Here is a 14,241-nt window from a genome sequence, read left to right on the forward strand (position 1 = left end):
GTTTTTTAATCACCCTTCAGGTCCAAATCAAATTTAATAGAATTTTAAAATGACATTTTATCCCATTGGTTGAGTTTGTTGATTTTTAATCAAATTTGAACACATATTTTATTGTGTGCAGGCCTACCCTTTCTAAAATTAACTTTTTTTATTTTATTTTATTTATATTAGATATTTTAGTTAGATTTTTGGTTATTTTTGGGTTGTTTCTCTTTTTTTTGTTGTAAAAACCTGATAAATTGTCTTTGGACTTAATGGTAATTTGGACTTAAATTTAAGGATGAGAAAAAAAATTATTAAAGCAGGATTCATCTTCTTCAAATATACTGATGTGCCGCATTCATCCAATATTTGGCCATGAATTAATTCTGCATTATACCTGAAATATACACACAGCCATAATCAGTTTAGGGGATTAAAAGGTTTACAGTTGTTATCTGCATAATTTATTCCTTAATCACTGAACACTATGCAAAACTGAAAACTGATACATTTATGATGACTTATTACAGAATTACAGCAAATGACTTTCACTTTTTTTAACTGCTTCAAAGAAGGATTCCTCTTTATATCTGTATGTTATGAACTCATAGTTTTGCGACCTTTCATCACAGTGCTGTAGAGCACATCAGGTTCTGGATCCTCTGATGATGAACGCTGTGAAAAAACATAATCAGAACTGAGAGGAGATTGAACAACACGGTTTACAAGTAGAAAATGTTCTTTGTGCTTTGACTGTTCATTTGACTGCGAAATGCACAATTTTTGCAACCCTCATTCTGGAAACGTAGCCCCGCGGACGTTTCTGGAGACCGAGATTAACGTGGCCGGAGGTACGTAAAGGCCGCGTTTGGTTTTTTTCGAGCGAACGCTGCGGGGCGGTGTGGCGCCGCTCCGCCTCTCCTCTTTGCGCTCGCCAGCCGACGGCTCGCCTCCGAGTGGAGGGCTTTCCCGAAGCGATCAGTTTGTCCGCTTAGCTCACAGCGTTGCGTCGGCAAAGCGGAGGCCCCGGAGGAGGAGCCGGAGCCGGCCGCGGTGGACAACGACCGGGATCGAGTCCGGAGGACAGCAGGTTCCGGAAATCAGGTAAGACGAAAAACTGAATCCGAAAAATAAGGGCGAGAACGCGGCGGGATCCGAAAATGCAGTCGAAATCGAAGACGCTTTTACTTTTTTTTTCCGATCCGGCGGCTTTTCGCGCGAGAACGCCGCGGGCGCGAATGCCGCGCCCTCCCGAGAGGCACCCTCCCGAGCGGTGCCCGAGACGCGAAAAAGCGCGCACAGCGGCCTCTCACGGATCCGCGAAAACAAAAAAACGCTCGAATACGTACCTCCCAGGACGTAAATCGCGGTCCGCAGAAACGTCCGCGGGGCTACGTTTCCACTAACTTATTCAGTGCTATAAGAGTCACATAATGGAAATTCAAATATGTCAGAGAGACTTACTGTCTTTGTAAAGGAGACAGGACTGTAAAGCACTGAAGCGTCATCTGCAGAAGACTGTGAACAAACACAACTGACCATCACTAATCTGAGTTCAGCATCTCAGTGTCTTCTTAGAGTTGTAAAACAGACAGAATGAAGGATGAGGACTTACATCAGCTTCTGCAGGACTGATAGATGTCATTTGGTTTTCAGGGGGCATCTGCAGCAAACACAGATGAATATTAGTGGTGAATTAATCTTAGCCAACTGCATTCTTTTCCACAAAACTTCTGCATCAGATTGTCAGTTACTGGACTGTAAAACACTTACAGTGTTCATGGTGCTGCTGTCAACACATTCTTCTTTCTTAATTTGTTCACCTTCTGTCAGAGCGAGATTTTAAAAATTAATTTTCATAACATTCAGAGTATTATTTAATAGTACCTTTAACATTCATGGAAACATTTAATGCAAACTAATTTTTTTTAAGTGAAAATACATTCAGTAACACTATATTTTGATGGTCCATTTGAGTATTAGTAGACTGTCTACTCAATACCTGTTCATACTACTCCTTCGACAGACATTTAACTGACTATAAGAAACTTTGTCAACATGTCAACTTACACTAACCCTAATCTAATCCTAACAGTCTACTTATAATCTAATGAGAATTACTTGGCATTTAGATGCAATATAACTTAAAGGTCTCTTCTTCTGTACCTGTGTCGTTTAAAGCTGGCTTGAAGGACTCAATTAGTTTGATCAGGTGTGTTTAATTAGGGTTGGAACTAAACTGTGCAGAGTTGTGGACTTCCAGGAACTGGCTTAAACGCCTGTGTTTTAAGGCATTTCTGTGAACACACCCCCTTTTGGAACCTTAATTCTGATTGGTCACATTATTCTGTGGTCAAGTGTGTTTGTATTATTTTGACATTTGACCATTTTTCCATCCGTGAAAACTGAAGATTTGTGCTAGTTTGATGCCTCTTGTGTAGTTATATTTCTGCTATATCAATAAACAGCAATGGGAAAAAAACCTCACCTGGACTCTTTCTCATCCTGCAGAATATTATGGCAAAAAAAGCCACAAGTAGTAAAAGCAGAAGTGTCGTTACAAGGCACATGATCAGAATCACATTAAACCTGTGGTGATGGAGAGACACATTTGTTAACATCATAAACATCTACAGCATGTTCATCTTTGAAGACTTAGCTTCTAATTTACATATGTAATTAAAGCAAATACACACTGAAATAGTCTCAAGTGCGTGTTTTGTTCATCCTTACTGTAGCAACACATAACAGTTTGGTATCAGTTATTATTTTGAATGATTGAAAAACAATATTCACATACATGTATGCCTCTTGCCTTGAATCAGTAGTCACAAGGGCTGTTAAAAGCAAAGAAAAAGTGATTGTTAATTCTAATTTCAAACCAAAATATGTCTGAGAAGTTGTGTTTCAATTAGTGTTTTCCCTCTCTTATCTTATATAATATATATATATATATATATATATATATATATATATATATATATATATATATATATATATATATATATATATATATATATATATACACACACACACACACATATACACATATGTCATTATTATCATCACTGTACAGGGGTTGGACCATGAAACTGAATCTATTTTTAGACCAAAATAATTGATTATGGTGTAGCACCTCCTTTTTTAGTCAATACATCATAAATTTGTTTTGAGAATTACAGATATAAGTCCTACACAGAGATTTTAAGCCATTCGTCGGGAAGAACAGCACAAAGTGGCTCAATAATATTTACAGCTGGTGACTGTGCAGGCCATGGAAGATGTTCAACTTCACGTTCATGTTCATCAAACCACTCTGTCACCAGTCTTGCTGTGTGTATTGGTGCATTATCTTTCTTATACATGGCATCGTCTTCAGGATAAAATGTTTGGTAGTCCTTGGCAGTGATGAACAAGTATTGGCTCTAGGGAATGCTGTGACATTGCAGTGCAAACCATCATCGATCCACCCACATGCTTTACTCTGGGCATGCAACAGTCTGGGTGGTACACTTCTTTGAGGTTTCTCTTTACTGTAACTCTCCCAGATGTGAGAGAGAAAGTGAAGGTGGACTCATCAGAGAACAACACGTTTCATATTGAAAACTAATTCTTAATCTTTGAGCTATTGTTTTCTAAAACACGTGTTATACATTGTATATGATGTTTCAGAATTGTGTGATAAAACTTAAAATAACCTGAAACAATAAAACGTAAAACTTTTCACAATTATTTATTAAACAAAATTACCACTAAATACCAAACAAATGTTAAATTCCTGAATAATTTCTAAATAATCAAATTAAGCTGCTGCTTACTGTTTATTGTTGAATGCATTTTTGCAGAAGTTGTGTTGGTGGAGAGTTGTGTTGTGTTCCTGCAAAACAATGTCAAATAATAGTCATAATTAATTAGTTACATTTGTGTTGGAGAACAATATGAGTATAGACATAAATATATGATTGATTAGGCTGATTTAGTAAATTAGTACATCAAAATACATGACCATGGTCTGTTGCATGAATATCTCAGTAATTACATTTAAAAGAGCAGTACATTCCTGAAGTAATAATGTAAGAGCATGTACAGTGGATGTTTTTAGACCAGATTAATGTTTTTTTTTTTTTAAATCTATTTGACAACAAAAGTATTTGGATGTGTTTGATTCTTTTAAAAGGTCAAAAATGTTTAAACTTACATTTCTGTCTCAGGAGTAGTTGTTGGAGTTGTCAGTAGTGGATAGTAGAGACCAACAAGGGTATTTTAGTGTAGTAATAGCTTCATATGTTTTACTTCTAAACTAGTTTGTGATCTTACCTTTGTGTTCAGGTTTAGTGACAGTAAGTTGAACAGGAACCTGCAGATCTCCAACAGAGCAGAAATACCATCCAGAATCAGAGAGTGTCAGTCCAGTCATCAGCACAGTGAAGGAGCTTTCAACATCATCACTGATCTGCACTGATGAATTCTGGGATGTGTCAGTCTTTTTCTCTGTGAAACAGCTCTTATCTTTAAATCTGCACCACTGTTTGGTTTTAGCCTTATATCCAGAACTGTAGAAACACTGGACGCTGACATTACCACCTTCATGTCCGGATACACTGCTGCTCAGCACAGACAGAGCAGGATCTGAAACAGTCAAGATGACATTTTACTGTACAGAAATAAACAGCTGTGAACACACTGCCACTCAAACACTGCTTTAGGGCATGTTAGTAGTGAGTGTTTAATCTATATTTATTTCAGCACGCAGACAATATAATCATCACAGATACGCAAGATCACAATGCAAAGATCTAATCCTTGTTTCAGAGCCCTAACCTGATTTCACTAAGTAGGACATGTTCCTGAGTTAACATCTATGATGATCCTGGAACAACATTCCAATCAGCCAATCAGAATTAAGGGATATGTTTACAGTTTATATTAAATTTATGCTTATGGTTAGGTTTATGCCAACCCGGGCTCATTGTGGAAAAGTAGCCCCGAAGACATTTCTGCAGACTGCGAAATACGTCCCGGGAGGTACGTATTCGAGCAGTTTTTGAGGCCGCTGTGCGCACTTTTTTCGCGTCTCGGACGCCTCTCGGGAGTGCGCGCCGTTTGCGCCCTTGCTGTTCTCACATGAAAAGCCGCCGGAGGCCGCTGTGGAGCATCCGTCCGTCTGACTGACTGGCTGAACGACTGAATGATCAACCGGGCGGCCGGCCAATCGGCCGCCCTGGCCGCCCTCCTCTTCCACCTCATTCTCCTTCCCTAAACCCAAGCGACATTTTGCAAAAGCAGTCCAGAAGAAGAAAAAAAAGCAAAAGCCCTTGTCTTTGATTTCGACCGCGTTTTCGGATCTCGCCTTGTTCTCGCCCTTATTTTTTGGAATCTGTTTTTCATCTTACTTGATTTCTGGAACCGCTCTTCCCGAACTCGATCCCGGACGTCCCCATGGCCGAGCTAAGCGGACTAATAATTTAAAAAGCGGACTACTAAGCGGAATTATAAGCGGAATAATTTACAGCTATGGTTGGATTTAGGGGTAGGAATAGTTATGAATTACATTTTCGAACAAAAATGATGTTCCAGGATCAACATAGAAGTTAATCCAGGATCACATCATACTTGGCAATATCATGACGTGCGTTTCAGAATGGCAGAAGACAAATGCATAATTCTGAAGGATTGTTAGGCTGCAATAATCAGAGCATCCAGAGACAGAAACACTTCCCACACGACTTCCCACAATTTAATCTGCATCTTGTCGATAAACTTATTTGGGCCTGCACCTTTTTCTTGACAGAAGAACAGTTATGATATCTCAAAATTAAATATAGACCTGCAGTAGTCGGGCCACGATGTGTTTTTTCATTAGTCATTACACATCCTACACTTAACTTGTTCCCCTTTATCAGTTCTACTTGTGTTAACAGAACTAACTTCTATCACACATAACAAAACCTTTTACATTATTTGTTCATCAGAAATAATAGAGATTTAGAAAGGTTTTCTTTACCTGATTGTACTGTCAGATACAAATAATAACCAGCGTCTCGTGTCCCAGGACCACCGATCTCCACAGCGCACCAGTAATATACAGAGTCTGATGACTGCAGATTCTGCCATTCCACTGTAAAAATACTCTGAGCTGGATAATCAGTGATGGAAAACTTATTTCTTGTTTCATTTACATGTGTCAATATAGAGCAAGAGCTCCAAAATGTCCCCCAACACCAATACTTCTGGTGTTCCCCTTCGGTTGGGGAACTTCAGTGCCATGAATGGGAGGATTCGTATCAGAAGCCGCTTATCTGGAGAGTATTGAACGGGCCAATGAATGAAATTAATTGGCAGCGTAAGCTTGCGCAGGTGTGCGACATCTGCAATCATCTCAGCATATAAGCACACCTGAAGCCAGCAGACGCCATCCTTTTCGCTTCAGATCCTTTCTGAGTGAGTCGATGAGGGTTCCTCTTGCTGATCAGCACTTCAGAGCGAACGAGTGTGTCTCCCGGTCCAGAGTGGGTCTTCGCGGTGGCAGACGGTCGAGCTGGGTTACTCCCTTGCCTGCGGTTCTTTGGGTCCGGTCCTCCAGAGCGGTGCGTATAGTTGCAACTTTCCTAAAAGAGCAACACAGTCGTGCAGCACGTCCTTTTCAGGATGGCGCTCCGACTGTGCGTTTCTGGATGCGGGGGTTTCCTGTCTCCGCATGATGGACACGATCACTGCATTGCATGTTTGGGGGTCCAGCATGTTAATGCGGTGCTCGCGGGCGGTTCATGTCGTCATTGCGATGCCATGACCGTTGCACAGCTAAGATCGCGGCTAACTTTCGCAAGAGAGCGAGCCACCCCAGTTGCCTCCTGTTCTAAAAAAGCAGCGGGCGCTCGGGCAGATCTGAGGGTTTCAGCGGGAGCTAATCCGCCGCCCACGGGCTCGCGGACCTCTCGCTCCTCACGGCGCTCCATCCAAGCTTCGGGTGGTGAGAGTGATCCGTCTAACCAGATGGTAGCTCTCACACTCGCTGACACCGGAGATCAGATGTCCTCCGCGGCATCGGAGGGTGGGCTTTCACTGTCCGACGAAGATCCGGACCCGCTCGCCCCCTCCGGGCAGGTGAGCGCTGTCAAATCGGATCCTGAAGCGGACATGTTAGCCGTGCTTTCCCGGGCTGCTTCGGCCGTGGGGTTGGAGATGGTTTATCCCCCAGCTCCGCGGCCGGACCGACTAGATGGGTGCTACGTAGAGGACCAGAAGGCGAAGCCTTCGAAGCCTCTCGTCCCCTTCTTCCCGGAAGTGCACAGTAGGCTCACGCAGTCCTGGAGGGCACCTTTCTCTGCCCGTGCTGCGAGTGCCTCCGCCCTCACCGCCCTTGACGGCGGAGCTGCCAGGGGGTATGAGGCGATCCCGTCAGTGGAGCGCGCTATCGCGGTCAATCTTTGTCCGCGCGGCGCCTCTACGTGGCGGGGTTTGCCCCGCCTCCCGTCCAAAGCCTGTAGGTTGTCTGCCTCCCTCGGAGCCAGAGCTTATAAGGCTGCGGGCCAGGCTGCTTCTGCTTTGCACGCGATGGCCACCTACCAGCGCTACCAAGCGCAGGCGCTGGCCGAGCTGCACGAGGGCGGGTCCAACCCAAGCTTATTACATGAGCTGCGCACCGCGACCGACTATGCTCTTCGGACTACTAAGTCCGCCGCGTGTGCGCTGGGGAGGACGATGTCCACACTTGTGGTTCAGGAACGCCACCTCTGGCTAAACCTGGCCGATATGCGCGACGTTGACAAAGTTCGCTTTCTTGACTCGCCCATATCCCAGGCTGGCCTGTTCGGCGACACCGTCGGTGAATTCACCCAGGAATTCAAGGCGGTGAAAGAGCAGTCGGATGCGATGGGCAATGTCATCTATCGGCGTGGCCGTAAGCCCGCTCCGCCTGCCGAGCCATCCACCTCCGCTGTTCCTCGCCGAGGGCGCCCGCCAACGAGTGCTGCCCCGCCCCCGCCTGCGCCTCCGGCCAAGCGGGCGCGGCGTTCACCTCGAAAGCAGGCAGCCCCTCCTGCCCAGGGCGCCGTTAAGTCCGGTAAACGGACCGCGAAGCGTCCCTGAGACAGGCCATCCGGAGAAGAGGAAACTTGCTCTTTCCCCGCTGGAGGGCGGGGCCCCGATAACAACGGTACTTTTCAGTGCCACCAAAACATCAGTAAAAGAGCACTTTTTCCCTTCCCCGGATGTGACTGCACGAGTTCTGCCAGTCCGGGACGCACTGCCTTCCGGCTCGCAGACTCTACGTGCTTCGCCAGTGGCTCACGAGCGCTGGGGGGACGGTGTCCCTTCCCTCAGCCCTCCAGCCCCCTCTCCGGAGTCAGGGTGCGGAGCCAGAGCGAATCGCTCTCCTCCAGCTTTTCCGCGGGACCCTCGTGCTTCCCGGATCAGCACACCCACTCCGCGCTGCCCCACCGCTGGTACGTCAGCGATTGTAGCGATGACTCCATTAGCGAGGGCTCTGCCTGCCTGGTTAGCGCGGGCCAGCCCCTCGCGGTGGCTCATACGCACAATCAGACTCGGTTACGCGATTCAGTTCGCGAAGCGGCCCCCCAAGTTTACGGGCGTGTATTTCTCCAGGGTCAACCCCCTGTCCGCCCCTGTCTTGCGAGAGGAGATTGCTGCCCTCCTGGCGAAGGGTGCAATCGAGCCGGTTCCTCCAGCCGAGATGGAGAGTGGGTTTTACAGCCCATACTTCATCGTACCCAAAAAGAGCGGTGGGTCACGGCCAATCCTAGATCTGCGCGTTTTGAACCGCTGTCTGCACAAGCTGCCGTTCAGAATGCTCACGCAGAGGCGCATTCTCCAATGCGTTCGTCCTCGGGATTGGTTTGCAGCCATAGACCTGAAGGACGCGTATTTCCATGTCTCCATTCTTCCACGCCACCGCCAATTTCTGCGGTTTGCGTTCGAGGGTCGAGCGTGGCAGTACAAGGTCCTCCCCTTCGGGCTCTCTCTGTCTCCGCGGGTCTTCACCAAACTCGCGGAGGGTGCCCTAGCGCCCCTTCGGCTCGCGGGCATTCGCATACTCAGTTATCTCGACGACTGGCTGATTTTAGCCCACTCGCGGGAGCAATTGATTGTGCACAGGGACGAGGTGCTTCGGCATCTCCGCCTACTGGGGCTTCAGGTCAACCGAGAAAAGAGCAAACTCGCCCCCGTGCAGAGGATTTCTTTTCTCGGGATGGAGCTGGACTCGATCACCATGGTAGCGCACCTCTCCGAGGAACGCGCTCGCCTGTTGCTGAACTGTCTGAGGGAGCTCGACAGCAAACTAGTGGTCCCACTGAAGTTCTTTCAGAGGCTCCTGGGGCATATGGCATCCGCAGCCGCCGTCACGCCGCTCGGGTTGCTCCATATGAGACCACTTCAGCACTGGCTTCACGATCGGGTCCCCAGACGCGCATGGCACGCGGGCACACACCGGGTCTCGGTTACTGCGCTGTGTCGCCGCGCCCTCAGCCCTTGGAACGACCCCTCGTTCCTACAGGCCGGTGTGCCTCTAGGACAGGCGTCCAGCCATGTTGTTGTTTCAACAGACGCTTCCAACACGGGTTGGGGGGCCGTGTGTCGCGGGCATGCGGCTGCGGGCCTCTGGAAGGGTGCCCAGCTGCATTGGCATATCAATCGCCTAGAGCTGTTGGCAGTGTTCCTCGCTCTCCACCGCTTTTTACCGGTGCTGGAGCGGCAACACGTGCTGGTCAGGACGGACAGTACGGCGGCGGCGGCGTATATCAACCGCATGGGGGGTATGCGCTCTCGCCGCATGTCTCAGCTCGCCCGCCGTCTGCTCCTCTGGAGTCACCCGCGGCTGAAATCGCTGCGCGCCATTCACGTCCCAGGCACGCTCAATCGTGCAGCCGATGCGCTCTCACGACAGCTGTTACGCCCTGGAGAATGGAGACTCCACCCCGAGTCTGTTCAGCTGATATGGGCGCGATTCGGGGAGGCCCAGATCGATCTGTTTGCTTCCCCCGAGAACGCTCACTGCCAGTTGTTTTTTTCCCTGACCGAGGGCTCTCTCGGCACGGATGCACTGGCCCACAGCTGGCCTCGGGGCATGCGCAAGTATGCGTTTCCCCCAGTGAGCCTGCTCGCGCAGTTTCTGTGCAAGGTCAGGGAGGACGAGGAACAGGTTCTGCTAGTTGCGCCCCTTTGGCCCAACCGGACCTGGATATCAGAGCTCTCACTCCTCGCGACGGCCCTCCCCTGGCGGATCCCTTTGAGAGAGGACCTACTCTCTCAGGGACAGGGCACCATCTGGCACCCTCGCCCCGATCTTTGGAACCTCCACGTGTGGTCCCTAGACGCGAGGAAGACTTAGGTAACCTACCGACTGCGGTGGTTAATACCATCACTCAGGCTAGAGCCCCCTCCACGAGGCGCGCCTACGCCCTGAAGTGGAGTCTATTCACTGAATGGTGCGTCTCTCGCAGAGAAGACCCCCGAAATTGCCAGATTAGTGTTGTGCTCTCTTTCCTTCAAGAGAAGTTGGACAGCAGGCTGTCGCCCTCCACTCTCAAGGTTTACGTGGCCGCCATCTCCGCTTATCATAGCGCGGTAGCTGGCGGCACCGTGGGAAAGCATAACCTGGTCATCCAGTTCCTTAGGGGTGCTAGGCGAATTAATCCATCTCGCCCCCCTCTCATGCCCTCTTGGGATCTCGCCCTCGTTCTCACGAGTCTGCGATCCGATCCCTTTGAGCCACTCGAATCAGTATCTCTAAGATTTCTGTCCCTGAAGACAGCTCTGCTGGTTGCGTTGGCCTCCATCAAGAGGGTCGGGGACCTGGAGGCATTTTCGGTCAGTGACTCGTGCCTGGAATTCGGGCCGGATTACTCTCACGTTATCCTGAGACCCCGCCCCGGTTATGTGCCCAAGGTTCCTACCACCCCCTTTAGAGATCAGGTAGTGAACCTGCAAGCGCTGCCCCCGGAGGAGGCAGACCCAGCCCTTTCTTTACTTTGTCCAGTTCGCGCTCTGCGCATTTATGTGGACCGTACTCAGAATTTTAGATCATCTGAGCAGCTCTTTGTCTGTTATGGCGGTCGGCAGCAGGGAAGTGCCGTATCGAAACAAAGATTATCCCACTGGATTGTGGATGCCATTTCACTCACTTATTCGAGTCGAGGTCAGCCGTGTCCCCCGGGAGTACGTGCACACTCCACTCGGAGCGTTGCATCCTCTTGGGCGCGTGCACGCGGCGCCTCTCTAACAGACATCTGTAGAGCTGCGGGCTGGGCGACACCCAACACATTTGCAAGGTTTTACAATCTGTGAGTGGAGCCGGTTTCCTCAAGGGTATTAGGTAACCCTTTGGTGATTGAGGAGACAACTCGGTAGGGTGTTGAAACACGCTTGCTGCGCCATTCTCCCTAACACGGAGGTACGTGCGCCTTTTTTATCTGTCAGTAAAGTTCCCCGTCAGGTGAGCCCTGCAGATTCCTCCGTGGCCCCCAGCACTGACTCAGCGGAGGAGTCACTTGCTGGCCCACTACGTTGTAGGTCTGCCCGCTGGTCAGCCCGCGTTTTGGGTATAGGTGCCTGCTATGCGTGATCCCCACTAGGCGATCCCATATGCTTATTCCGCCACGGTTAAGTCCCCCCCCTGGGCGGACCCGTGTCTTCCCTCTCCGCTAACCACTCTTTGCTATGCGTACTCCCCCTTTTTAGGGCTAGTCCATAGGTAAATTCTGCCATCTATCCCCCCCCTTGGGTAACGGATGGCCTCCGCAGCGTCCTCCCTATCGGGATTGCACGCTTCCCAACGTTCTGTCGTATTTCCTAGAATTATCTAGATGCTCACGACTTCCCAAAAAATATATCTAAATCCGTAAAACTTCTGTTGAAGTAGGATAAATTAGGGCCAGGGACACGTTGGAGGACCGCGCCCCCCATGATGTGGGTGCGTCACGCTTGCTTGACTATCTCCTCATCGGGGGTGTTGGTAAGGTGCAGTCATTATGGCGCTTTCCATATTCTCCCATTCATGGCACTGAAGTTCCCCAACCGAAGGGGAACGTTCGAGGTTACAGAAGTAACCCTTCGTTCCCCGAGGAGGGGAACGGAAGTGCCATATTCCGTCGCCATAATGACTGTCCCTTAGCTGTTTGAAAGTCTCTTCAGCTTAAAAGGATGGCGTCTGCTGGCTTCAGGTGTGCTTATATGCTGAGATGATTGCAGATGTCGCACACCTGCGCAAGCTTACGCTGCCAATTAATTTCATTCATTGGCCCGTTCAATACTCTCCAGATAAGCGGCTTCTGATACGAATCCTCCCATTCATGGCACTTCCGTTCCCCTCCTCGGGGAACGAAGGGTTACTTCTGTAACCTCGAACGTTCTTTATATTGTTCTTCATATAGACATGGAATAATGCCTGGAGATCCAGATTTCACTCCTATATTCAGTTTATTAATCCAAACTCCATCTGTAGACAAGATTAAGTGTAAGAAAACACATAAGAACACTCATAATCTGCACACACACTAATGAAGTAAATGTATAGTGAAGAATAACTAGCATCAAAGTAAACAACTGTAACACATCAAGTAAATAGACCATATAATAGTGTAACAATGCAATTTGTAAAATAATTATAATTATTTACCTCCAATGTGAAGTAAAACCCCAGCGAGAATCAGAGGGTGAATCATGTCCGCAGTGAAATGTGTGTGTGTGAGAAAAAGAGGGAGAGAGGGGAGCTGATTGCTCTGCATTATATTCTCCGGTTTTAGAGGAAGAGCAGAAATACCATGTAAAACCACACAGGTGTAAACAAATGAGCAAATAGTCATTCTGCTGTCAGCGACACATCAACACAGCAACATCTCACTGCACAAGCCTTCAGTTTGTGAACAGGCTAATGATGAGATGAGCAGATAAGAGGTTTGAAGCAATCAATTGCTCACTGCTATATTTACCATGTTCAGGTTCTGTGTTTATCCTTTATTACTGAAACACTTCAACTGTTTTACAGCGCCATGAAGAGGACAACAACAAAACTACACACATTAATAAATTCCAAACAGTATTTTAAACATGAAGAACTGATAAGCATTTATTTTTGAAAGAGAGAGAAAGAGAGAGAGTTAGAATTTTAAACACACCTTTAATACAATTTTTAAAGACATAATACAATCAAATGTTACACATAAAAAACAGCCCAATAAACCATAAATTCAACATTTTCATCACAAATTTGACATAAAATCCAGTGTAACACCAAATCTTTTCAAAACACATAAGATCACCCATTGTTTTGTGATACTGAAAATCATTTGAAAGTTAAAAATAAATGTTTTTAAACAGCCACTTGAGTTTTGCTCAACTTGTACTTTTCCAGTGTCATAAATTGCCATTTTTGGTTGTACCCCACCAAAAAATTGACAAAAAAAAAAAATACAAATAAAAACTATGTTTACGTGTGTACCCAGGGGATGTGACTGACAACAGAGGTAAGGATCCACATGCAGGTTTATTAGAATCGTCAGGCAAACAGTGGTCAATACAGGGGCAAACAGATGTATGAGGGCAATCCAGAGTCAAAGTCAAAATAACAGGCAGATGGTCAGAGGCAGGCAGCAAACAGAATTAAACAAACAAACAAGGCAAAGGATCAAAACATGGCAAAGGCAGATAAAGGAAACGTGTTGTAGTGTCACTGTAGCAGATAACAAGACTCAGCAATGAGTGTTTCAATGTGAGCTGTATATATGTGTGTGTGTGTAATCAGTACTTGAGCAGCATCAGCTGTGTGTATGCGATCAGTCAGGATCAGGAACTGGTTGTGTGTGTATTGCAAGACTGAATATGTAGTCCATTTTAAGCAGATTTGTGGTCCTATGTGTGTGTGAGTGTTTACCAGCGACCTCTGGTGGTTAGATGGCTGGTTATCGATTATGACAACGTGTATACTTATAACCACAAATAAAAGTTTACAAAGAAAACATCTCGCCAAAACAAACAAACAAATTAGATAAGACCTGAAATATATATATATATTTATATATATATATATATATATATATATATATATATATATATATATATATATATCTAAGCCTGTTTTAAAACATAAAAGCATGATATAGGGTTTCACGTTGAGAGCAAAATGAACATTCATCACTATTACCTGGATTTATAATTGATACAGACGCATTCACAGCTATGGCACCGTGCAAGATTCTCCATTGCAAACCCCCCACTTATTTTGGTAGAGGGGGTTACAGAGAT

The 14,241-nt window shown here is 46.8% G+C and overlaps 1 protein-coding gene across 1 annotated transcript; it reads right to left on the reverse strand.

Moving 5' to 3' along the window:
• Window positions 1-223: 223 nt before the first annotated feature.
• On the reverse strand, window positions 224-12,991 carry pigrl3.9 (polymeric immunoglobulin receptor-like 3.9). Its single transcript, XM_087240204.1, is given in 9 exon segments — window positions 224-657; window positions 1,447-1,500; window positions 1,598-1,645; window positions 1,756-1,808; window positions 2,471-2,571; window positions 2,697-2,710; window positions 4,181-4,611; window positions 5,987-6,237; window positions 12,984-12,991. Coding segments are annotated over 9 exon segments (1,038 nt in total). The 3' UTR covers window positions 224-579.
• Window positions 12,992-14,241: the final 1,250 nt, after the last annotated feature.

Source organism: Danio rerio, chromosome 2, assembly GCF_052040795.2.
Source record: "Danio rerio strain M-AB ecotype USA chromosome 2, GRCz13ab, whole genome shotgun sequence".
In the NCBI taxonomy this organism is placed as follows: domain Eukaryota; kingdom Metazoa; phylum Chordata; class Actinopteri; order Cypriniformes; family Danionidae; genus Danio; species Danio rerio.